This window comes from Sciurus carolinensis, chromosome 16, assembly GCF_902686445.1.
Source record: "Sciurus carolinensis chromosome 16, mSciCar1.2, whole genome shotgun sequence".
NCBI classification, from domain to species: domain Eukaryota; kingdom Metazoa; phylum Chordata; class Mammalia; order Rodentia; family Sciuridae; genus Sciurus; species Sciurus carolinensis.
Window position 1 is genome coordinate 11,606,455 of NC_062228.1, and position 27,297 is coordinate 11,633,751.

At 40.3% G+C, this 27,297-nt stretch overlaps 1 protein-coding gene across 4 annotated transcripts in view; it reads left to right on the plus strand.

The window, feature by feature from the left end:
• The first annotated feature begins 4,505 nt into the window (after positions 1 to 4,505).
• Positions 4,506 to 27,297, plus strand: part of Rfwd3 (ring finger and WD repeat domain 3) — a 39,779-nt gene continuing 16,987 nt past the window's right edge. For 3 of the 4 annotated variants that reach the window (XM_047529651.1, XM_047529652.1, XM_047529654.1), the window contains exons 1-4: positions 4,506 to 4,622; positions 12,160 to 12,886; positions 22,717 to 22,919; positions 25,590 to 25,660. In XM_047529651.1, coding sequence (XP_047385607.1) covers positions 4,580 to 4,622; positions 12,160 to 12,886; positions 22,717 to 22,919; positions 25,590 to 25,660 — 1,044 coding nt within the window. In that variant the 5' untranslated portion in view covers positions 4,506 to 4,579. The other variant, XM_047529653.1, reaches the window with a different exon arrangement.

Below are 27,297 nucleotides of genomic sequence, written 5' to 3' on the forward strand. Positions count from 1 at the left end.
ATTTTTTGTTGTCTTAAGCCACTAAATTTTGGGGGTCTTTGTTACGTAACAGTAGTAACTGAACAAACTCTGTTCAACCCTTCCTCTTGCCCATTGAACTAAATGCCAACTCCCCCTTGGGAAACCCATGGCCTCGTATCTCTGACACCAGCCTGACTTCCTACATCAGGTCCCAGAATTCTCCCGCCATACATTGCAAACCTTAATGACTAGAGGACCCACAAGGGAAACTGAAGGGGACTTAGTGTATAGATGAACTTGAAGACTCTACTCAGCTCTAGGCTATTTTTTATCATATAAGAGTTGGTTCATAAAAGAATTGGATCTCTGTGTTTCCAGAACTTTCTGTTTTGTCAAAAGAAGCTAGATATATGCATTTTTCTCTGAATCGTCACTTTTCTTCTCCTCCTCCTCCATACTGGGGATTGAACCCAGGGGCACTTAACCACTGAACCACATCCCAGTCCTTTTTATTTTCCATTTTGAGACAGGGTCTTGCTAAGTTGATTAGGGCCTTGATAAACTGCTGAGGTTGGCTTTGAACTTGTGATCCTTCTGCCTTGGCCTCCTGAGTTGCTGGGATTATAGGCATGCACCACCGTGCCTGGCTTGTTTTTTATTTTGAGACAGGATATCACTAAGTTAACCAGACTGACCTCAAATTTGTGATTCTTTTGCCTCAGTCTCCCATATATCTGAGATTACGGATGAAAATGACCTTACCAAGCTGATTTTTATTTTCATTTTATTTTTTTGTGGTACCAGGTATTGAGCCCAGGGGCATTTAACCACTGAACCACAGCTTCACCCCTTTTTTATATTTTATTTAGAGACAGGGTCTTGCTGAGTTGCTTAGGTACTCGCTAATTTGCTGAGGCTGACTTTGAACTTGTGATCCCCCACCTTAGCCTCCCAAGCCACTGGGATTACAGACATGCACCACTACGCCCAGGCAAACTGATTTTTTAAAAAAAATTTTTTTAGTTGTAGATGGAACAGTACCTTTATTTTTATGTGGTGCTGAGGATTGAACCGGGGCTTCACATACTAGGCAAGTGTTCTACCACTGAGCCACAACCCCAGCCCCTAAACTGATTTAAACTGATTTTTAATAGCATTTTAGGACTAGAAATGTGGCTCAGTGATAGAGCACTTGCTGGCCTATGGGAGACCCTGGGATTTATTCCCAGCATCTCACACACACACACATACACACACACACACACACACACAGTCACATACACACAAATTATGGCACAGTTGTTATTTTTTTTTAAAAGATACTAAAAACACCAGCTGCAATATAGAAACACCTAAAATTGCCATGGTAAACTACAAGTATTTAAAAACATGCAATTTAATAACTGCCATATTTTACAGCCATGAAACTATCACTTCATCAGGATAATGAACATGGGAAAATGGGGATTGAAATCAAATTCCTTCTGTGTATGATTTTGTCAAACCGAATCCAACTACTATGTATCACTATAATGCTCCAAAAAAAAAAAAAGAAAAGATAATGAACGCATCCTTCAACTCCCAAAGTTTTCTCATGCTCCTTTACAAGAATCACTCTTTCTTCTCCCCCTACCCTCAGTCCTAGGCAACCACTGATCTGCCTGTCACTATAGATTAGTTTGCATTTTAAATTTTTGTATAAATGAAATCATATGGTATGTAAAACATATGCATTTTTTTCACTCAGAACAGTTATTTTGAGATTTATCTGTGTTGTTGCATATTTTGATAATTCATTCATTTTCAGTGTTGAAAACTATTCCAAAGTATGGATATAACATTATTTATCTGTTCACCTGTTGATGAACATTTGAGTTGTTGATAATTTTTGGCTGTTGCAAATAGGGCTACTATGAATTTTCATGTATAAATTTTTGTATAAATCTATGCTTTCATTTCTCTTAAGGAAGTACCTAGAAACCAATGGCTGGGTCATCTGGAAGGAATACATTGAACTTTTTAAGAAACTAAGTTCAGCTTGGTGGAGCACACCTATAATCCCAGAAACTCAAGAGACTGAGGCAGGAGGATTGCAAGTTCCAAGTCAATCTTGGCAACTTAGTGAGACCCTGTCTCTAAGTAAAAAATAAAAAGGACTGGGTTTGTAACTCAGTGGTAGAGCAGCCTGGGTTCAGTCCCCAGTACTGTGGAAACAAACAAACTGTTAAACTCTTTTCCAAAGAGATTCTGCTATTTCCTCCTTCCATTAGCAGTATATGAGAGTTCCAGTTTCTCTATACCCTTGCCAACATTTGGTATGATCAGCCTTTTAAATTTTGGCTGTTGGCCAGGTGTGTAATTATGCTTGTAATTCCAGAAACTCAAAAGACAGAGGCAGAAGGATCAAAGTCAAAGGTCAGCCTCAGCAACTTAACGAGACCCTGTCTCAAAATTTAATAAAATTAAGAGGCTGATGGTGGAGCTCAGTGGTAGAGCGCCCCTGGGTTCAATCTCCAGTATCAAAATGAAACAAAACAAAAGAAAATGAAATGAAATTTGGTCATTGTAATAGTTCTGTAGTGACTGGTATCTTACTGCAACTTTAACTTGTTTTTTTCCCTAGTGACTAAAGGTAACAAGCATCTTTTCATTTAACTTACCACCTATATATTTTATTTGGTGAACTGTCTGTTCACATACTTTGCCCATATTTTAAATTGAATAGTCATGGAGTGGTGTTGTTTTTTTTAAATGTGGGGGGGGGTGTGCTGGGGATTGAACCCAGGGACTTACGCACGCAAGGCAAGTGCTCTACCAACTGAGCTATATCTCCAGCCATAGTCATGGAGTTTTGAGAGTTTTCTATGAGTTCTTTATCAGACAAATTATTTGCAAACATTTTCTACTAGAAGTAGCTTGACTTTGTGTGTGTGTGTGTGTATGTGTGTGTGTGTGTGTGTTACCAGGGATTGAACCCAGAGATTCTCTACCACTGACCTACATCCCCAACCCTTTTATATTTTATTTTGAGACAAGGTCTAACTAAGTTGCTGAGGCTGGCTTCAAATTTGTGATCCTCCCACCTCAGCCTCCTGAACCACTGGTATTACAGGCATGCACCACAGGGTCCAGCCTGACTTTTTTTTTTAACCGTGTCTTTCAAAGAGCAGAAGTTTGGGGGACTGATATGTTGGTCCACACCTGTAATCCCAAACACTCAAGAGGCTGAGGCAGAAAGACCTCAAGTTCGAGGCCCTACTTAGCAAGGCCCTAAACAACGTGAACACCATCTCATCTGTATTTAAAGTTTTACACAAAATTAATAAAGATTTCTCTGACTAGAGACAATTTTTAGTTTTTACTTCTTTGCTTTGTCTATATGCATTGAACATGCAATACTTATACAATGAGAATCATAATACTTTTTCCTTCTGGTCCATAATAATTTTAATAGTTTATAAAATTCCCTTCTCCTCATAGTATTCTATAACTCATCATCAGCTCCTTTATATAGCAGAAAAAGAAAAAGAACAAATGTTAATACTGGTGTTGGTGACAGATTAGGAGGAGAAAAATATTGTAAAGTTCATATTTGTTTATTTATGACTTGATTATTTTTTATTTATTTTTGTGGTACTGGGGATCGAACCAGGGCATCCTACCACTGAGCTATATCCCCAGCCCTTTTTTATTTTGTATTTCAAGACAGGTCTACCAAATTGCCCAGATTGGCCTTGAACTTGGATCCTCCTACCTTAGTCTCCTGAGTAGTAGAGGTTACAGAGGTAATGGTACCACCTCTCCCCCGACTGACTTATTTATTTATTCTTTCCTCTGCTATCAATTCCACTGAAAACTTGAAGATGAGTTAATAAGATTTTGGGAATGTGCAGTCTGTCTTTGCCTGAGGTTTAGATTTTTAAGTCTTCATCCTAAAAGAGAAATTTTGTCTTTCCGCGAGATGCTTGAAAACTCTTTGCTGTTAAGTGATGTGAAGATTTAGGGCAACTTCCATTTTATTAGAGTGGTTTGAGATTGAAGAGATCGGGTAAACAAAAATATTTGATTGTGCAGGCAAGCTCTTCAATCCCCGAGAATATCTCTGATCGGGATTGTTCCCCGTCTCTTTACTGGCTCGATTTCTGGCTCGATTACCTACTGTCCTTTGGGTAAAGATAGTCCTTCATTAAAGTGCTAAGGACAAGCAACTGAAGCTACAGATTTAGTATTTTCATCTGCACTCCAAAATGGACCGAAGAATCTTTGCCTCATAACTTTCTCCCGCCAGAAAGTTCAAATAAAGAGCGGTAAAAACCCACTCTTCCACTCCACTCTACGGAGGCTGCGCGCGAGGTGATGGACAAAGATTTCTACCAATTGTACGAGGCGTCTTCTCGCGTGGTCCCGCCTAGTAAATACGCGGAGTACCAGCCAATGAGAGCGCAGCTGTTTCTACTAGCGGCGACTAATGGAAGAAGAAGAGACGGTATTGGTTACCGCCTGGGGCTGCTGTCCAATAGGAACACGCCGGGCCCGCGGCGCAGGGGGCGTTTGAGCTGCTCGGGAAGCGGTGGTTGGTGCGGGAGCTTACGGCGTTCTGCTGAGGTAACGACTGGGAATGTCGCGGGCTCGTGAGCCAGACCGCGTCCTTCCGGCTTCAGGTGAAGATGGTATTTGTTTTTCACCGTGCCTCGGGCCTCTAACTCCGGGATAACTTCCCACGGTTTGGTCGCAGGACCCAGGGACGCCTCATGATTTGGGCTACGGGCGGGTTTGGAACGCGGTCTGAGGAGGTTCGCGACCTCCGGCGGTCCCACGCCAGACCGAGGATTCGCCTGCCGGCGTGGGGGTGGGGAAGGCGGGAAGCCGAGCGGTCACGAGAGGAGCCGAGTTCCACGCCGCGGGTTTGCTGTCGGCGGAGGCGGAAGTCTTGGTCCCCCACGGACCGAGTCGCGGACCCCCCCCCCCTTTCTGGTCCTGGCGATTGAACCGAGGGACCCTCTACCTCAGAGCTACTTTCATAGCCCTCCCCCTTTTTTCTTTAAATTTTGAGACAGGGCCTCAGTAAGTTCCCGAGGCTGACCTCGAACTTGGCGATCCTCCTCCTTCAGCCTCCCGAGTCGCTGGTATCACCGGCGCACGCCGCCGCACCCGGCCGTGGACTCGGACTGCTAATAATTGAGCGCCTGTTGTATGCATCACTTTGAAGTTAACAGAGGAGCTTGATTTTTATTTTCTCTGCCACGCTGTGACGTAAATACCTTTATTATCTCGCTTTCACGGGTGAACTGGTGGAAAAGAGAGGTTAGGAAGCCCACTTCAGGTCTCCCAGCTAGTGAATGAGAGCAGGGATTTGAACCCAGGACTGGCTTCCCGCAGCCTCTTCAACTCCTCTTAGTTGGGGAAGTCGAAACCTGCGTTCCAAAGTGTAGTAAGCTGGCGGGTGGGACATGGGCGGTTTAAGCATCGCAGACGTTTCCCTGGCGCATACAGAAAATAGCTATGGAGCGCTGGGGAGAGCGCTTGCAGAGCATGCGCAGAAAGACCCCGGGGGTCCTGAGCCTGCCCGGGTGGGTTCGGATAGAAAGTAGCGCTGGTCAGGTTTTGCTGAGACTAAAGACAAAGCGGCTCTGCGCCGGGTTTGCGATGAGAACCCCCAGTTCGTGCTTGCTCCAGACCTGCACTGTTCCATGGAACTTTCTGCCTGAAGAAAACGTTCTGTGTCCCTGTTGTCCATTAAGATAGACACCTGCCACGTGCTGCTTTTGAGTAATTGAAATGTGACCAGTGTGAGGAACTTAAGTTTTTAATTATTATTTTTTTATTGGGGTGCTGGGGACTGAAGCCAGGGGCGATTTACCACTGAGCTGCAACATACCCAACCCTTTTTACTTTTTGAGACAAGGTCTCGCTAAGTTGCTGAGACTGGCCTCCTTCGGTCTTCCGAGTGGCTGAGATTACAGGTGTGCACTATCACGCCCAGTATTTTTTTGTCTTTCTTTTTTGCAGTTATGGGGAGGGATCCCACCGGTGCTCTCCAACTGAGCAACATCCCCACCCCTTTTTATTTTTTTCTTTGAGGTAGGGTCTTATTTACCCGGGCTGACTTTGAACTTGCCATCCTCCTGTCTCAGCCTCTGGGGTCACCGGGATTACACCGCCTGGGCATATCCCACAGCACCCAGCTTAATTTCAGTTTAATTTAAATAGACACCTGTGAATAGTGACTTTTAGATGGACAGTGTGACTCCCTAGATTCTGCCCCTTTTGTTCCCTTCCTGCCCTTTGTTTTCAGGAAACCCATATGTTTAAAATGCCTCTGGAGTACACTTAGAAGTAGTTTGGGCCTTCTGCTCTGAGACCTAATTACCCAAGAAACACAACAAAGGTTGTAACTTGGCATTGTTTTCAAGGAGTAGTGAAGAGCTTGCTGGAGGTCCTGCCCTGGGTTCCATCCCCAGCATGGGGTCTGGTGGGGGTAAAGTTTCTTTAGCATACTTCCTCTGGTGGGTTCTTGGGTAGAGGTATAACCCTACAGAGGTTTTATTGGTGGCATATAGTATACCATCAACAAAGTATATTTAGCACCTGATGTGTTCTTAGTTGTTTTTTGGATTTGTTTTGAATTGTAGAGGATACATTCAGTAGGTATTTAGAACCTGCTATGAACTTGATGCTTTGGAGAATACACTGATCAAACAGACATGGATTCTGCTCTGTTCTTGTTATGATCAGAACTGGTTGCTCTCTAGACATATGCTGGGAGGACATTTCATTTGTATACTGAAAACTACAAAGAATAATAAGACCTATGCATGTGTTACTCAGATCTAAAGAATCTTGACCTTCTGATATAATTACTTTCATCTTTTTTAAGAGAAATATACTTCCATAGTTGAAGGCCTGCACCTTCTCTGAATCTAGTGTTTTTATACTTTATACTTCTATCATATTTATAAATCCAGATAATAGCATGGTTATGCATGTTTTTAAAATGTCCTAAAAATGGAATCCTAGTGGGTAGTGGATTCATATACAACCTGCTTTTTTCTATTCAATGATTTTTTTTTAATTGCTGCATTGTAGTTGTACATAATGAAGGAAACTCATACATGTACATAAACATGCACAGAATATAACAGTATACTTTGACCAGTATCACTCCCTAGATCTTTTTTATTTTTATTTCAAGATTGTATTGTTAAGTTGCTGAGACTAGCTTAGAACTTGCAAACCTGTCTCACCCTCCCAAGAAGCTGGAATTACAAGGTGTGCCACCAGGCCCAACTTGATCTGATTTTATTCTTTTTTTTTTTTTTTTTTTTTTTAATATTTTTAGATGTTGATAGACCTTTATTTTACTCATTTATTTATACATGGTGCTGAGAATCAAACCCAGTGCCTCATACATGCTAGGCAAGGTCACTACCACTGAGCCACAACCCCAGCCTCTGATTTTATTCTTATTTGACTGTCTTTATTCTACTTTGTAGAAGAGTTCCCTGGTCCTATTTTCAAATCTTTGTTTTATATCTTTTGTTTAGCCCTTTTTTGGGGGGAGGGGTCGTCACTGATGTTTGAACCCGGGCACACTTTACCACTGAACAGCTTCCCCAGTCGTTCTTTATTTTGAGACAGGGTCTTAATAAGTTTCTAAGGGTCTAACTCAGTTGCTAGGCTGGTCTCCAACTTGTGATTCTCCTGCCTAAACCTCCCAAGTTGTTGGGATTACTGGCATGTGCTTCTGTACCCATCTTATATATTGGTAAAATCTTAAGGATTTTAACTAGTTTTTTAACTAATTTTGTTTGTAAGTTTTGAGATGTCTTTCTTTTTGTTTTTGTTTTTGTTTTTAACTGTTGCATTGTCCTCCTTTCTTCCCTCAGTTTTCCCTGTTTGTCTAGTTTGGTCTTTTTCTGTCATGTTGGGGATTTTCCTCAAATGTCAGTTGATACTTGGCTACTTTTCATTTTTAAGGAAAGACCCCTGGAAAGCTGTTTGGAAGCTATGTATGAGTAGCTGAACTTTATCAAGTGAAGGGCTTTTAATGCTAGTATTTACCTAGCATCCATTTAATCGATGGTATAGACCCATCCATTTTCTTGGGAGATTCACTGCTATCAGTCTATAATGATATTTTTTATTTCCCCTTGGGTGTGTTTTCTCCAAAGAATAATTCCCTAATCTCCTGCCTTCAGGCAGAAAGAGTGTACAATGTAGGGACTGGGGTTGTGATTCAGTGGTAGTGATTGCCTAGCATGTGTGAGGCACTGGGTTAGATTCTCATTACTGCAAATAAATAAGTAAATAAAGTGAAGGTTCATTAATAATTAATAAAAGTATTTTTTTAAAAGAATGTACAATTTATAAGCCAGAATATTGTGTCCTGGATTTGTATAGGAGAAAGAAGCTGGGGAAGTCGGGCATGGTGGCACACGCCCGTAATTTGAGCAGTTCGGGAGGCAGGAGAATCATGAGCCAGCCTCAACAATTTAATGAGGCCCTAAGCAACTTAGCTAAATAAAATATTAAAAAGGGATGGGGATGTTGCTCAGTTTTTGAGCGCCCTGGTTCAATCCTTGGTACCAAAAAATAAATAAATAAATTTTAAAAACTGGGAAGAAGGATTAGAAGTATCCCAAACTAATTGTTTAGTTTGTAGATTTTCACCTAACTCCCTTATTTTCATTACTTTGCCACCCTCCATCCTGGTCCTGTTGAGACCTCCAGTTTTTACAGCATAGGAGATGAAAGGTTTGGGGTTTGTTTTGGCTGGCTGGTATTGGATTAGGAGATAGGCTGATTACTTCATGGGCTTTAGAAGTGGAACTGAGTTTGTTTTGGAGATAGGGTCTTGCTGTGTGTGATCTAGCTGGCTTCAAACTCCTGGACTCCAGGGGCCTTCCAAGTAACTGGGTCTACAGGCAAGTACCACCATATCCAGATTACTTCATAGGCTTTTTTTTTTGGTATTTGGGGGTTGAACCCAGGGGTGCTTAACCAATGAGCCTTATCCCCTGCCCTTTTTATTTATTTATTTGAGACAGTCTAAGTTTCTTAGGGCCTTTTCATAGGTTTTTAACCATCCTTTTCAGTTCCCTCTTTCAACACTTATGGAACCTGATTTCTATAATTATCTTAGTGAGCACACTTTCCCCCCTCTTTACAGGCACTTGAGTTTCATCTTTTCAGCTCTACTAAGTAACTGTCAGTCATCAGTCCCCTTTGTAGCCTCAAAAAACTGGTTTGTATGTCTCATATCCTGTTTGCTGCATTTATTTTCCCATTGTTTCTTTGTCTTTTAAAATGTTTTATCATGTTTTCAGGGTTTTCAGGAATGACTAGAAAGATACAAGTGCTTCATCTGCCATGCTTGCTGGAATTCCCACTACTTACTAGGCCACTCCAGTCTTGCCTCCAACCCCACTACTTAGGGAGACTTTTTTTTTTTTTGAGGGGGTGAGAATGTCATCTATTATCCCCACATTGCTATAACTGGTGGCCATTCTTTCCCTCAGCATTTGACAGTTTCTTTTTCTTGATACTGGGGATTGAACCCAGGACCGAATGCATGCTAAGCAAGCATTCTACCAATGAGCTACATCACCAACCCTTTTTAAATTATATTTTGAGACAGGGTCTTGCTAAGTTGCCCAGGCCAAACTTGAATTTGTGATTGTCCTGCCTCAGCTTCCCAAGGAATTGGAATTAAATGCTTGTGCCACTATGCCCGACTCATTTGATACTTTTATTTTTTTGGTACTGGGGATTAAACTTGGGCATTGTAACCCCTGAGGTACATTCCAGTCCTTTTTAGTTTTTATTTTGAGACAGGATCTCTCTTAAGTTGCTGCAGGTCTCACTAAGTTGCCCAGACTGGCTTTGAACTTGTGATCTTTTCTGGTCAGGCTCCTGGGTCCCTGGAATTACAGGTGTACACCACCGTGCCAGCTTCACTTGACACTCTTAACTGTTCCTTCCTTAAAATATTCTTGCAAAACATCACACTCTTCCATGAAGTCTGTTATTGTCCTCTCTTCTTTTAAGTATTGTCCTTGGTTTTAGTCTTTGACCCTCTTCTATGCTGGTTTAATCTGTTTCTGCTGAGTTTAGAAAGCCTGACTGGGCTGACTCTGTAGCTAAGTGGTAGAGTGCTTGCCTTGCACACGTGCTGGCACATGTGAGGCCCTGGGTTCTAGCCCCAGTACCAAAAATAAACAAAAACCAGAAACTCCACAAAAGACTGAGAAGGTTGGTTTTTGTATTGTTTTGTGTAAGGTACTGAAGTTTAAAATCAGGGGTGATCTACCACTGAGCTACATCCTCATGCCCTTTTATTTTTATTTTTTGTCTTGATACATGGTCTTGGTGAATTGCCAGTTTGGCTTTGAACTCTCTACCCTTCTGCCTCAGCCTCCCAAGTTGCTGGAATTACAGGCATGTACCTACTACACCTGACTTGTTAAGATTCTTAAAGCTAGTTTAAGATTTTTTTTTTTTTTTTTTTTTTGCGGAGCTGGGGATCGAACCCAGGGCCCTGTGCTTGCAAGGCAAGCACTTTACCAACTGAGCTATCTCCCCAGCCCTAGTTTAAGATTCTTAAAGCACCACCACTGCTTCCACTCTTGCCCCTATCTCCATGTTTAGTCTCAACTCCCACAGTTGCTCCAGATTGGTCACCTAACTTGCACTCTTGCTCTCCTGTTGTCTGTTGCTAACAGAAGAAACTCCTTACCAAGCTCCATGAGACCTCAAATGATGGTATCTTGCCAGTTGACTGAATCCCTGTTTTCTTTTCCTGTGTTCATTACACTGTTCTGCTCACTTCTTGTGAATTAAACCTATTTGCCAGGGAACTATGCAGTGATTTCCTTGTGAAAACTCTTCTTTGATTTTTCATATGGTCAGTTTTTTTGTTTTTTATTTTAAATGCCATTAGTGCATAACCTCTGAGCCACATCCCCAGCCCTTTGTATTCTTTATTTTGAGACAAGGCCTTGCTAAATTGCTGGCGCTGGCTTTTTTTTTTTTAAGTTGTTAATGAACCTTTATTTTACTTATTTATCTGTGGTGCTGAGAATCGAACCCAGTGCCTCACACATGCTAAGCAAGCACTCTGCCACTGAGCTACAACCCTAGCCCTGAGACTGGCTTTGAACTTTCAATCCTCCTTTCTCCACTTCCCAAGCCCCTGGGGTTACAGGTGTGTGCCACCATGCCCAGCTATGGTCAACTTTTAATCCTGCATGTTTTAAGTGGCACTTCTTGATCCCCCTCCACTCCTCAGATCAAATATAATTTTCTTTATTTGTTCACTGACTTAAAGAGAAGATAGTATGGGATGAAACTCACTAGAATGTAAATTCTGTAATACATGGTTTTACATGTCTTGTCGGGTAGCTGACGGTATAACAGGTGTTTAACAAATACGTGTTGAGTGGAGAAATGTAATAGAATTAGAGACTGGAAGCAAAAATAATAAAATAGAAAATAAAAATTATGTAGCCTTTTTGGAGGAATTAGGTAAATTTCTATATAAAGGTAATAACTGAGTTAATTTTGCGAGTATAAAAATGTTCTCAGGGCTGGCCATGTAGCCTACTGTTAGGCACATGCTTAGCGTGTACGAGGTCCTGAGTTCAATCCCTAGCACCACACACAGACACAAAAAATGTCGTGTTTGTCCTTTATAACTTTTGATACTACAGAAGGTGAATATTGCCTGCTAAAATTAAATATAGCTTTATATGCATTTATGTTTTGTGAACATCCGTGTTTGGGGTGAGACACAGAACTGCAGGGTTTCTGGAAGTTAGTGTGGTCTAAGTGCTGCCCCCCTCACACACACACACTTTCAGTACTGGGGATTGAACCCATCAGTGCCCTACCACAATTGAGCTATATCCCCAGCCCTTTTATTTATTTATTTTTTGAGATAGGGTCTTACTTAGTTGCCCAGGCTGTCCTTGAACTTGTGATCCTCCTACCTAAGCCTCCTGAGTAGCTGGGATTACAAGTGTGCACCACCATACCTGGCTTTATGTGCTCCTTAGGGGGGCAAAATATTGATTACCAAAAACACTTTAGCTTCTTAGATCTTAAAGTGTCTTGGTGCTACAAATTGAAAGACTAATGATTATATTAGCCATATAACATGTTTTATCTGTTTTACTAATACTTTTTACAAATGTTTCCCAGTGATGGCTCAAGAAGCAATGGACTATGATCTTCAGGTGCAATTAGATCGTGCTCCTGAACAGCCTGCTCCTATTGAAGTTGTCAGCACCCAAGGGAGGCCACCCCTCCTTCAACCTCTTCCTGCTGAAGGAGTTAGCAGCCAAGAAAGACCACCCCTGCTCCAGCCTGTTCCTGCTGAAGGAGTCAGCAGCCAAGAAAGACCACCCCTGCTCCATCCTGTTCCTGCTGAAGGAGTCAGCAACCAAGAAAGACCACCCCTGCTTCAACCTATTCCTGTTGAAGGAGTCAGCAGCCAAGAAAGACCACCCCTCCTCCAGCCTGTTCTTACTGAAGTAGTTAACAGCCAAGGGAGATCACCCCTGCTCCAACCTGTTCCTGTTGAAGGAGTCAGCAGCCAAGGGGTACTACCCCTACACCAGCCTACTCCACAGGTGTCCATTGACCTGACAGAGGAAGTAGAGCTCTCAGAAGAGAATGTGGAGAACATCAATCCTGGAGCTTCAGAAGAACTTAGACAGGGCTCTGGTGCTAACCGTACTCTCCAAGCATCTTCATTGGATTCAATGAACAGCTTCATCAGTGGGCTGCAGAGACTTCATGGCATGCTGGAATTCCTGAGACCTCCACCTTCAGATCAAAGTGTAGGACCAGTGAGAGCAAGGAGGAGGAGGGGGTCCACTTCCCGGAGGGCAAGAGCTGGAGGATCTCAGAGGACCGAAAGTGCCAGGTGAATTTATGTATAAGTCATATGATCAGTGCCATACTAGGAATTATGAAACTCAGGCTCTGGTCATACTCCATATGCTACCCAGGGTAACTGTTTTGAACCCCTAATTCCTTATAAGTCAGGTAGAAATAAAAATGTTTGTCTTGTTTTACTTCACTAAGTAATTGAGGGAATAAGCTTTGAAAACTAGGGGCCAATTTGTTCTGGTAATAGTTTCTATGGAAGTGTGCTCATTTTTGTTATTGTTCAGTTTAATTTTAGTTTTTGGCACTGGAGATTGAACACAGAGGTGCCTAACCACTGAGCCACATCCCCAGCCTTTTTTTTTTTTTTTTTTTTTTTTTAAAGTACTAACCCAGAACTTACACATGCTAGGCAAGCACTCTACCCCTGGGCTACATCCCCAGCCCTTGCATCTCTTTCCCATGGATCCTGCTGATTGCTATCTCAGAGTTTGCTATTACTATGGCTCTGGTCTTGAGTTGCAGATATGCATTAATATCATTATTTAATGTGTCACTTCTCAGACTATAAAAGCAGAATAAGATATCATACATTTGTATCATAGGTAGTGGGATCTGGTAGTGCAGTTTGGGGATGTGGGCTACCCTTTCACAGGTCAGAATTGAGAATAGTGTTCCCAGAAACTGGCTGACTGCACAATGTCCTCTTGCAGTAGTTATCACTTTTGCTTGTTCATACACTCAGTCTGGTTGGAGAGTCTCAAGTTGATTGCTTTTGGTCAGGGAACTGACATGTGATATTTATCTCATAAGAGGGTGACATTTATAAACCAGATACCATTTTACAGAGAGAAATAAAACCACCACAGAGGCCAAATTATCTTGTTGGCATGGTACAGAAACCAACTCAGAAAATTGATGTATGTACAATCTGCTTGGCATGTAGTTTATAGAATTTAGATGTTGAAAGATGTCAGTTAAGCTATGTCACTGATAGCCATATGTGTATCTCCACAAATGAAACAAACCTTAAAGGCCAAGGACTGTGTGATTCAATGGAAAAAATGTAGATTCTGCAGCCAGTAAATGTGAAACTAAAACTTTTCCCCCCAATTCCATTTTATAAACAAATTCACACTAATTGCATACAAAAGTGTGAACTTTCCTAGGACTAGTTGCTTGTGACTTCTGAATTTCTTGGATGAATTTCTCAGTTTGGTGTTTGTTGCTTACTTATCTGAAAGATTATCCCTGGACTAGGTGTCTAGAACCTAGGTCAGGCCTGGGGTTGTGGCTCAGTGGTAGAGTGCTTGCCCAGCATGTGAGGCACTGGGTTCAGTGTTCAGCACTGCATATAAATAAATGAATAAAATAAAGATCCATCAACAACTAAAAAATAAAACTAAGAAAAAGAACCTAGGTCACCCAGGCACAGTAGTGCATGCCTGTAATCCTGGTGATTTAGGGGACAGGAGGATCAAAAGTTCCAGGTCTGGCTGGGGTTATAGTTCAGTGTAGAGCACTTGCCTAGCATGTGTGAAACACTGGGTTCAATCCTCAGCACCACATAAAAACATAAATAAAATAAAGGTATTGTATCCATCTACAACTAAAAAAAAAGTTCAAGGCCAGCCTCAGCAACTTAGAGCCTGACTCAAAATAAAAAGGACTAGAGATGTAGCTCAGTGATAGAGTGTATGCCTGTTCAATCCCCAGCACCAAAAACCAAAGCCAAGTTGAATGACTTTTGACTCAGCCAAGGTTACAAATTCCTTTGTCTTTGTCTTTGGTTGCCCGAGTCAGGGCTCATTCAAATATTTATAACCTTTCACTCTGTGAGAGACTGAACTTTGTACTGGAGGTTCCTTGATGTACAGGATAGATCAGAGTAGCTGTTGTCATGAAACTGACAAAATCTAGGACTACAGAGAATGAAGAGAGGGCAAAATTTGTTATTTAATTCAGAAATTGTGAGTGTAGGGAAGATGGAGAATTTCTTAGGTTTTAGGAAACCCTAGTATCGTACATCCTGTTGGTCTTCATAGTTTCCTTTCCCTGTGTCCTCACCAGGCCCTAGAAATGGTAATTTTGCTATGTAAAAACAATATTAAAGAGTGGTGTGTTGTGGGGTTTTGGATTTTTGTTTTTGGGGGTTTTTTTGGTACTGGTATTTGAAACCAGAGGCACTTTACTACCAAGCGACATCCCCAACTCTTTATTTTTTATTTATTTAAATTTTTTTTTTTTTAGTTGTAGACAGATACAGTACCCTTCTTATTTTTTTGTGGTGCTGAGGATCAAATCCAGCGCCTCACATGTGCTAAGCAAGCACTTTACCTCTGAGCTACAACCTCAGTCCTTATTTTTTTTATTTTTAGCCTAACTTCAGCCTGTTAGCCTGACTCATTTATATTTCATTTGATTGAATCCCCCCACACCCCTTTGTACTTTAAATCCAACTCAAGGCCTTGCTAGGCAAACACTCTATCACTGAGCTACATCCCTAGTCCCTGATTTGAAATGTTCTCATGGAATGTTATTTTTATGTGCTGATTATTATGGTAGCTGCTCTTCACTCAGAATCTCCAAAAATAAGTTGGTAAACTTGCTTACTACCTTTTTAAAAAGAAAACCTGGATAATATCAATGAAAATGGCAATGTAAAGACCACAAAAAAATCTCTCCTTAAAAAAAGCAGTGAAACAACTGACAGCATTTGTCAGAATCAACCTTTTTAGAACTCTGGGAATTAACCCAATATTTACAGCAATGTAGGGAGCAATTAAAAGAAAAGCTTATGAATCTTAGTGGGTTTTATAGCATTTCCTAGTTCCATTCCTTTCTGTACCTCCACCATAACCTTAAAAACCAGCTGCCTGCAATTCATGAAAATCAGCCTCCTGGCAGCTACCAGAGAGTGTAGAAGAGGATTGAAGCACTGGAGTTCCTTCAAAGCTTAGTCCCAGAGAACTCTTACTCTCATCTCCCTTCCCCTCTCCATTTGAGTCCAGGGGCTAGCAACATGCTAGGCAAGCACTGAGCTATATTCCCAGACCTTTTATTTTGAGACAGGTCTCAATAAGTTGCTGAGACTGACCTCAAACTAGTTATTGTCCTGCCTCACACGGTCCCCAAGTGACTGGGGATGACAGGGGTGCAACACTGTCTGGTGAGAATTCTAATGTGACCAGTTTGATGGTTCCATAGATGATCTCATTTGCAAGGCTGTCCCTAATACAGTCTAGTGCAAGAAAGCCTAATGTTTCCCTCAGGATCTACCTGCAGTAGTCAATAATCAGTAGGGCAAACAACTAGCCAAAAATTATGAAAGAAAAATCTGGAGAACAAGATCTTCATAGAGGGGGGGGGAAAAAATCTTCATAGGAGTTTCAAAAAACCTCTGTATTTCTGAGGACATAGAAGGCTATACACATGCCCAGGGCCTTATGTTGCTGTGCCTGTGCTCCAGTAAGAACTAAGATGACTCTAAGCTCTTAACTCCTGGTGGCCTTCAGGCTCTCATTAAGCAATAAGTGAAGGTTATCTGGCTATTACTGAAGTCAGGACCTCAACAATCTTGGAGTCCTTTAGGTAAAGATTGAGAAACTTATTGGTTTCAGGTGTTCAAAGAAATCCCTGTCCAGAGGAGTGCAGTGGCTCACGCCTGTAATCCCAACAGCTTGGAAGGCTGAGGCAGGAGGATCCTGAGTTCAAAGCCAACCACTTAGCAAGGCCCTAAACAACTCAATAAATCTAAATAAAATACAAAAAAGGACCGGGGATGTGGCTTAGTGGTTAAATGCCCCTGAGTTCAATCCCTAGTGCCAAAAAGAAAAGAAATCCCTGTCCAGTTATAAAATGACCATGAAGCTGAACAAAGACTTCAGTGGACACACACAACAAATAAAACAGTTAAGTCACCAAAAAGTAACAGTTATTAAGAAATAGCTACTACAACAAAACCTGGGGAATGGGGAGACTCTGATTGTCAGTTACCATAGTATATTATTTGAAATGCCCAGTATCAAGAAAAAAAATTTACAAGACATGCAAAGAAATAACCTATGACCCATAATCAGGAAAAGAAACATTCCTAAAGAAGCCTATACCTTAGACTTTTTTTTTTTTTTTTTTTTTTGCACGGGACTGGGAATTGAACTCAGGGCCTTATGCTTGCAAGGCAAGCAGTCTACCAGCTGAGCTATCTCCCCAGCCCTTATACCTTAGACTTCTTACACAGATGTTAAGTCTGCTATTTATAGTCACAGAACTAAAGAAATTTAATGAATTGATGTGCCAGCAAATATGTGCCCCCTCCATACAGGGGCACTTTAGGACACTTCACCACTTAGTCATCTCCCCAGCCATTTTTATTTTTTATTTTTGAGGCAGAGTCTCAATAAATTACTTAGGGCCTTGCTAAGTTGCTGAGGTTGACCTCACACTGCCATCCTCCTGAGTTGCTGGGATTTCAGGTGTGTACAACCATGCCCAGCAACAATGTTAAGAGAATTTGAGTACAAAATGGCTGTGTATGTGGCACATACCTATAATCCCAAACTACTTGGTGGACTGAGGGAGTAGGATTGCAAGTTCAAGGCCAGCCTCAGCAATTTACTGAGACCCTGTCTCAACATAATAAAAAAGTATTGGGTTGTAGCTCAGCTGCAATCCCCAGTACCACAAGGAAAAAATAAATGTATAAAACGAAAATACTGGAATTGATCACTATAATAAATGAAGGAAAAAAAAAACATGTTGGCATGTAGTTTATATGCTACCCAAAAAAGTGAGAAGAGAATAAAGATGTATTGGAGCAAATTTTTAGTGTATTATTGAAATAAATTGGTATTACTCTGAACTAGATTGTTATAAATTAAGGTGTTTATTATAATCCAAGTGCAACCACTAAAAATTTTTTTTTAAATATGTAGTAAAAGAAATAACAGGAGGGGCTGGGGTTGTGGCTCAGTGGTAGAGCGCTTGCCTAGCACGTGTGAGGCACTGGGTTCGACTCTCAGCACCACATGGAAATAAATTAAAAATAATAATAAAGGCCCATTGCCAACTAAAATATATTAAAAAAAAAAAAAAGAAAGAAAGAAAGAAATAACAGGAGCCTGGTGTGGTAGCACATACCTGTAATCCCAGCAATTTGGGATGTTCAGGCAGGAGGATTGCAAGTTTGAGGCCAGCCTCACCAACTTAACAAGATCTTATCTCAAAATAAAAAGACCTGGGGATATAGCTCAGTGGTAAATTGCCCCTAGATTAAACCCCCAATACGATAAAAAAAGCAGTGATGTAAGGGTGGAGGATGAAATTTTGCCATAGCAAAATGGCAGGTGTAAGTTCTATCTTATCAGCAATTATATTAGATGCAAATAGATTAAATGTTGTCATCAAAAAGTAGATCAAACCAGATACTGTGGCACATTCCTATAATCCCAGACACTCGGGAGGCTAAGGCAGAAGGTTTGCAAGTTTGAGGTCTATTTGAGCAATTTACCAAGACCCTGTCTCAAAATAACAAATAAATAGGACTGGGATATAGCTCAAGGGTAAACCACACTTGAGTTCAGTCACCACAGAGTACCAAAAAAAAAGGTATAGATCACCAGCATGTTTTTGGGTTTGGGTTTTGGTTTGGTTTGGTTCCCCACCCCCACCCCCATGCTGGGAGTTGAACCAGCATTCTACTACTAAGCTACAGCCCCTCCCCTTTTTATTTTATCTTGAGGCAGGGCCTTGCTAAGTTGCTATGGCTAACCTTGAATCCTCTTGTCTTGACCTTGTGGTCCTCTTGCCTCAGCCTCCAGGGTTGCTGGAATTACAGTCGTGCATCACTGTGCCCAAGTTAGATTTTTTTTTTAATGAATTAACTAAATTATGTATTTATACATAATTATGTATTGTATACATAATTTAGTTTCAAAGACACTAATAAACTGAAAGTAAAAGGACGGAATAAGATGTACCATACAAACAGTAACCAAAAGAGAGCTGGGATTGGTGTACTAATACCAGATAAAATAGGCTTTAAGACAAAAATGGTTATGAGTTGAAGAAGGCAATTTTATAATGATGAAAATGCCAATCCATCTAGAAGGTGTAAGAATTATAAACCTGCCTACATCTAACAAAAGAACCCCTAAATACACTGAAGGAAAAGTTGACAATTAAAGGGAGAATTAGGCCATACGCCAGTGTTAGTAGGAAATACCAATACTTTACTTTTTGCTGCTGTTGTTTTTTTGGTACTGGGAATTGAACAAGCTACATCCTTAGTCCTTTTACTTTTGTTGTTGTTGTTATAAATGGACATAATACCTTTGTTTTATTTCTTTCATTTTTATGTGGCACCGAGCCATTGAACCCAGTGCCTCACCCATGCTAGGCAAGTGCTCTACCACTGAGCTACAACTCCAGCTCCTAGTCCTTTTACTTTTTTTTTCTTTTTCTTTTTTCTTTTTTTTTTTTTTTTTGAGAAGGGGTCTTGCTAAGTTGTTTGGAGCCTCTAAGTTGCTGAGGCTGGCCTCAAACATGCAATATTACAGGCATATGCCACCATGCCCAGCTGATGCTTCACTTTCAATCACGGGTCAAATAATTAGCAAATCAGTAGAAGACTTGAACAGCACTATAAAAACCTGCTATCTGTATGTGGTGGTGCATGCTTATAATCCCATGGTTTGGGAGGCTGAAGCAGGAGGATCACAAATTTGATGCCAGCCTCAGCAATTTATTGAGTTCCTAAGCAAATTAGTGAGACCCTGTCTCAAAAAATAAAAGAGCTGGGGGTGTAGCTCAGGGTTAGAACGCTCCATTACGACCACTACAGCGCAGAAGGCAGTAAACAAAATAGAGAAGAAAGCAAACCAGTCCAAAAGTTTGAAGATTGAACTCAACTCAGGACCTTGTACCTGCTAAGCATACTCTACCACTGACATATATCCCTAGCCCTTATAAGATGTCAGCAATATTGACAAGTTTCCAGCTAGACTGAACAAAAACTAAATAAAGAAGACTTAAGGTTTTAAAATTGGGCCAGGCAAAGTGGTGCATGCCTATAATCCTAGTTACTCAGGAAGCTAAAGCAAAAGAATTGCAAGTTCAAGACCAGACTCAGCAACTTAATGAGATCCTGTCTCCAAAAATGAAAAGAGCTGGGGCTGTAGTTCATTGGTAGAGTTCCCCTGGGTTCAATCTTTACCACAAAAGAAAAAGTATTAAAATTGGGATTGGACTAGAGGATATTACCAATTTTATGGAAGAGAACAGTATTATAAGAGGATACTGTGGACAGTTTTTTTATGCCAAGAAATTAAATAGCCTACAGAAAAATGACAAATACTTAGAAAGATATAAACTGTCGGTACTCTTGGGAGAAAAAAAATCTGAATAGACCAAAAACAAGTATAGATTTTGAATTAGTAGTAATTAAACAAAATCATGCCAGGCATAGCTGTACATGCCTATAATCCCAGCTACTTGAGAGTCTGTGCCAAGTTAGAGACCACCTTGGGCAATTAGCAAGATCCTGTCTTAAAGTAAAATTTAGAAGGTATGGGTACATAGCTCAGTGGTACAGTGCTTACCTAGCACATGTGAGGCCTTAGGTTCAATTCCCAGCACTGCAAAAAAAGAAATAAGAACACTTTTCACAAAGAAGAGTCGAGAACCAGATGGTATCCCTTGTGAATTCTACGGAGTATTTTAAAAGGAAATAAGTATACATTACCTCATAAACTGTTTCCAAAAAATGGAAGAAGAGATTCTATGAGATCAGTACTACCCTGATACCAAAATCATATAATGAATTGCTCGCAAACCAAATCCAGCAACACGTAAGAAGGGTTATATATCATAACTAAATAGCATTTGTTCCAGGAAAGCAAGGTTGATTCAACATTCAAAAAGCAGTTAATTACATATACCATAGGATCACAATTTATAGAAGTTGGGTGCAGTGGTGGATGCCTGTAATCCCAGTGAATTGGGAAAGGTAGGGGCAGGAGAATGACAAGTTTGCGGCCACCTTGGCAATAGAGACCTTCTTTTTTTTTTTTTTTTTTTTATTTGGCAGTACTGGAAATTGAGCCCAGGGATGCTCTACCACTGAGATATATCCCCAGTCCTTTTTATTTTTTGAGACAGGATCACTGAATTTCAAAGCTCACCTCAAACTTGGGTTCTTCCTGCTCAGCCTTTCAATGAGATCATAGGTTTGCACCACCATACCTGGCTTCTCTTTCTCAAAAATTTTAAATGGAACTGGGGGTGTAGCTCAGAGGTAGAACATACCTAGCTCAATCCTAGTACTAAAAATGAAGATTTTAAAATATGTGTAAAAGAATGAATAACTCAATAGATAACCCCCCAATTTTTTTTTTTTTAAACACAAAATCCAAGACCTTTTCATGACTAAAACACAGAGTAAACTAGGAATGATGGGAACTTCATTAACAGAATAAAAGTGATTAATGAAAAAAACTCTAAATAACATCTTAATTTTAGTCAAAGACTAAAAGCTTTGCTCCTAAAATGAGAAACATGACAAGATTTCTGTTTTTACCACTTCTGTTCAACTTTGTACTAGAGGTACTAGCCAGGTAGTTTGGTAGGAAAGAAAAAAAAAAGAAACTATAAATTTTTGTAGATGTTATGATCTTATATTTATCAAGTTGAGAAAGTCCAGGCACAAAAGGCCAATATTGTAAGATTCAGTTCATGTGAGATGTCCAGAATAGGCAAATCTATAGATAGAAATTGATTAGTGGTGCCTAGGAGGAGGAGAGAAAAAGGAATGACTGCTTATGAGTACAGGGTCCCTGTTAGATACGAAGAAAATGTTTTGAAATCAGATAGTGGTTATAATTACATAATGTTCTGGTGTGCTAAAAACCACTTAAGTTCTTTCTTTTTTCCTTTCTTGGTACTGGGGATTGAACCCAGGGGTGCTACATCCCTAGCCCTTTTATTTTTTATTTTGAGACAGAGTATTGCTCAGTTGTTTAGGGCCTCAGCCTCCTGAGTCACTGGAATTACAGGTGTGCATCATCATGACCAACAAGTTGTTCCATTTTTTTTTTTTATGTTGTTGGATCTTTATTTATTTTTTATTATTTATATGTGATGGTGAGAATCAAACCCAGTGCCTCACAATTGCTAGGCAAGTGCTTTACCACTGAGCCACAACCCCAGCTCAAGTTGTTCACTTTTAATTTGGCAGTTTTACAGTGTGTGAAACTGTAAAATCACACAGAATTAGCTTTAAGCCAAAGAGTCATGCTCCATTGTGGGCTGAAGTAACCATGATTTAAAAAAAAGAATATCCAGGGCTGGGGCTGTAGCTCAGTGGCAGAGCACTTGCCTAGCACGTGAGAGACATTGTGTTCAATCCTTAGCACCACGTAAAAATAAACAAATAAAGAAGGCATTCTGTTCATCTGCAACTACAAAATAAATTAAAAAAAAAAAAAAAAGAATATCCAGCAGGGTGCACTGGCGCATGCTTATAATCCCAGCAATCAGGAGGCTGAAGCAGGAGTGTTGCAAGTTTGAGACCAGCCAGCCTTGGCAACTTAGCAAGACCCTGTCTCATAAAAGAAAAGGGCTGATGATGTGGCTCAGTGGTAAATTTTGTCCCTGGGTTCAGTCCCCAATACCTAAAAAAAGAATATCCAGGCCAGTGAGCATCTGCCTACATGTGTTCTTCCTTCAGCTTCCAAAGGTAGCATTTGGTGGCCTGGAAGTTGATTGCAATGACTAGGATTTACCTTCAAATTACTATAGGTTATTTATTATTTTGATGTTTGTCCATTGTTCTGTGATTGCGCTGTTTCTGTTGTCTTTCTGCATACACAGGTTGAGAGCACCACTGGATGCTTACTTTCAGGTGAGCAGGACCCAGCCTCACTTTCCAGCTTCATCTTATGATTCAGAGACTAGGAATCCTGTGCCTGAAGACTTACAGGTATCAAGCAGTTCTGATTCTGAAAGTGAGAGCTCTGCAGAGTATGAAGAGGTTGTTGTCCAGGCAGAGGAATCTGAAGCTATCATTTCAGAAGGTCTGTATTTTATCCAGGTTTGAATTCACAAGTCTAACATCCACAAAGCTCAAGCTTCAGAAGGCAAGAAAATGTAGATCTGTGCTTTAAAAACCTTCCCTTTCTCCCTCAAATGTCATGAATTCCTCTACTTACATTATAGAACTTTCTCTAGCCATGGTTATAATGAGAGGATTTGATTTGACTCATGGTTTTATTCGATTTGTGTCCCCAAGAGTCAGACCCTTTGTAATAGCATTTTATATTCCCTTTTATTTTCTTCCATATCTGAGAAGGAAGTCAATTCCGTATTTGAAAGAAAAGTTTTATAAATTCAGCCCCTTGTTTAAGCTATCATTTTTCAGGCTGGGGGTATGGCTCAATGATAGAGAGCTTGCCTAGCATACCTAGGGCTCTGTTTTGCCCAGCACTGCAAAAAAAAGAAAAGAAAGGAGGAGAAAAAGAAAATAAGCTGTCACTTTCAATTCCTAGTATGTTATGTACTGTGTAAGTGAAACTTTATTTAGCAGTGGATGGACAAAGAACCCTAAATAATATGTCCTACTTATATTACAAACCCATTAATACCAGATTGTAGTCTTTCAGTGCCTTTTCCCATTAAAAGGCGTCAGGGTTTCTTAGAGAAATTGCTTTCCAGCTTTAGGTTTGAAAGATACAGAATGAGCAGGGTGTGGCAACTTGAGAGGCTGAGGCAGGAGGTTCAAAAGTTCAAAGCCAGGCTCAGCAACTTAGTGAGACACTGTCTAAACATAAAAAGGGCTGGGGATGTGAATGAGATGAAGCATGAAGCACCATGACATAGTCCTGTCATCTCAGCTATTTGGGAGACTGAGGCAAAGAGGATTATAAGTTCAAAGCCAGCCTGAACAATTTAGCAAGACTATTCCAAAGAATTTTTAAAAGAGGGGATGGGTAGGGTTATAGCTCAGTGGTAGAGCCCTTATCTATCATTAATATGCACAAGGCCCTGGGTTCAGTCCCCAGCATGAAGTAAGGAAAGAAGGAAATAAACAGGATGAACCTAGGACGTTGTATTGTGCTAGAAAGCAAGAGAGCCATCTAAGTCTCCTAGAGTTAGGCAGTAGGCACAGTAGCCATCTGAAAAGGGGCCCTCAGTGGGATAGCATATCAAATCTGTGAAAATCTAAGTTCATAATTATATATAATTTTCAAAAGCCTTATATGTCACCATTCAAAGTTATTAGAACCCCAGTTCATTTCTCTGAACTGGGCAAGGATTTATCTTGCCTTTCCTTTATAAATTGTTTTTAGTATAACTGAATAATTGATAAAGAAAATTTGTTTCGTTTCAGTGTTGGGAATTGAGTCCTGGGCTTCAAGCATGCCACACAAGATTTCTACCACAGTCCCCCAGTTACACCTCCCAGCACAGAATGGTGTTGTTATTTGGTACCGGGGATTGAACTCAGGGTCACTTAACCATTGAGCCACATCCCTGGCCCTTGTTTGTATTTTATTTAGAGATAGGGTCTCACTTAGTTGCCTAGGGCCTCACTAAGTTGCTAAGGCTGACTTTGAATTCAAAATTCTCCTGCCTTAGCCTCTAGAGCCTCTGGGATTACAGGTGTGCACCACCAAGCCCAACCTAGTAGTGTTTTGTTTTGTTGTTTTGGGGGTTTTGTTTGTTTGTTTGGTACCTGGGATTGAGCCCGGGGTGCTAAACCAATGAGCCACATCCCCAGCCTTTTTTTTTTTTTTTTTTTTTTTTTTTTTTTTTTAAATATTTTATTTAGAGACAGGGTCTTGCTAAGATGCTTAGGACCTCACAAAATTGCTAAGGCCAGCTTTGAGCTCTTGATCCTCTTGCCTCAGCCTCCTGAGTGCTGGGATTACAGGTGTGTACCGCCACACCCAGCTTTTGTTTTTTAACTTTTAAGGAATAGCATATAAGCATAGATGTTTTTATGATTCTGTTTATATAAAATACTAGAAAAGGCAAGTCTATTGAGAAGATTAGTAGTTGTTTAGAACTACAGGTGCAAATAGGAGTGAACGTAAATGTGCCTGAAAGATCTTTTTGAGCAAATCAGTCAAAATTGTTCCAGCTGGATGCATACCTGTAATCGCAGCTGCTTGGGAGACTGAGGCCAGAAGATCACAAGTTTGAGGTCAACTTGGGCAACTTAGTGAGACCCTGTCTCAAAGTAAAAAATAATTTTCAAAAAGGACTGAGGATATAGCTCTGGAATGCTTGCCTAGCATGCAGGAGGCCCTGGGTTTAATCCTCAGTACCTCAAAAAAGAAAAGAATACTTATTGATGTTGCAAAAGTTTTTATAAGTGTAATGACATTTTAGGGTTTGTTAAACATTCCAGCTGAAAGAACAATATACTGAGGGCTTAGTTGGAGCAAGATTGGGAAAATGTTGATTATTTTTTAAACTGGGTGATGGGTACTTGTGGGTTAATTTTACTATTCTCTCTACCTGTATGTATGCTTGAAAATATCCCAAATAAGTGAAATAGTAATAATAGTAATAAATTCATTGATGGTACTTGAGGAAATTGTCATCACTTTTGCAGGATCAGGACCAATTAGAAATGGAAAGCTTCAGTGGGTTAGACTTTCTCCTGCTACTTTCTAGTACCTAATTCGTGCCCTTTTTTTGTATATTATCTATTCTGTCCTTTCTGGATACAACCTTGGCAGAGCAACTGGGAAATGTCTCAACAGACCAAGAAGTTACATTTAACAGTGGAGGCAAGACCCTCCCCAAACAGGTAATAACAAACTTCCTTTTAAATGAAAGGTTTGTATTTTTATCTTAAAGGAAGTTGCAGGTTAAAATGCAAATTTTCAGGCTTTGAAGACAGTAAACCCTGTGACCAAAGATCTGGTAACAATTAAAAGAGGAAAAGTTTATTTGGGCTAACAGTTTCAGAGGTTCAGTCTATGGTCCAGTTCCATAACTCTGGGTCCAAGGTAAGGCAGAACAGCATGACGGAAGTATGTGGCAGAGGAAAGCAGTTCAGGACACAGCAACAAGGAAGTAGAGAGAGCTCCACTCACCCAGGACAAAATACATACCCCAAAGGCATGCCCCCAGTGACCTTCCTTCTCCTACCCGCTACCTGCCTAAAGTTACTACCTGGTTAATACATATCAATGGATTAAACCACTGATTGTTACAGCTCTTATAATTGCATTGTCTCACACATGAGCTTTCGTGGGATGCCTCATACCTGAATAACAAGTCTAGATATGAATCCTTTCCAAGTTACCCACTATTTCCATGATTGCTTCCTCTTAAGTTTAAGAAGGTTGGGTGTTTGAGAATAATCCTCACTATCTACCTAACAAGGTTAAATATCAATTGAAAAGTAGGTATATCCCAGCATGGTGATCCACACCTATAATCCCAGGGTCTTGGGAGGCTGAGGCAGGAAGATCACAAGTTTGAGACCAGCCTCAGCGACTTAGTGAGACTCTTCCCCACTCCCACAACCTGTACCCACTCTATCTCAAAATTAAAAGTAAAATGGGCTGGGGATGTAGCTCAGTAGCAGAGCCCTCTTTGGTTCAATTCCTAGTACTGAAAAAAAAGTTAAAAATAGGTATACATGTGCCTTATAAAATACAAAGCAGAATGTGATAAACAACTTTCATTTTTTAAAATTACACCTATGCTTATTTTCCTATATATTAGAATCATTTATACCTGCTTTCAATTCTGTCAGTCTCAAAACATGATTTATCTACCTTTTTTTGCATGTTTCTATTTGTTCTGCATGTTTTTATTTCTAGAAAACTTTTATGTACATATAAGTACGTACTTATATATGTATGTTGTTAAAAATTACACAAAGGGATTATATTTATATATATATATTTTTTAATATTTATATATTTATTTTTGTAGTGCTGGGGATTGAAGCCAGGGCCTTGTGCATTCAAGGCAGCATTCTACCAGCCGAGCTATATCCACAACCCAGGATTATATTTCGTTCTGAATCTGGCTCCTTTTCCCCCCCAGCTTATTACATCTTGGAAAGCTTTCCACTATTTGTACATAAGTTGAATCTTGTTATTAAGAGCTGTATAGTATTCCATTATAAGGATAAATTTTTTAGTTCTTGTGTACACTATGATTGTTTCCTCTTTTTATATTTTTCTGATATAAATTATATTGCACTGAACATCCTTGTTCAGTTATCTATACAAATATTTGTGATTATACCATTGAGGATATATTTCTTAACAGATCGCTGTGTCAAAGTAAAGACACATGTTGTAATTTTGATATATTAAGACCAAATTGCCCTCCAGGAATTAGTACAATTTTTTACTGATAGCACCAGTATGTAAGCATGTCCATTTCTCTCAGATTCAAACAGTGCCTAGTGTCATCAGACATCAA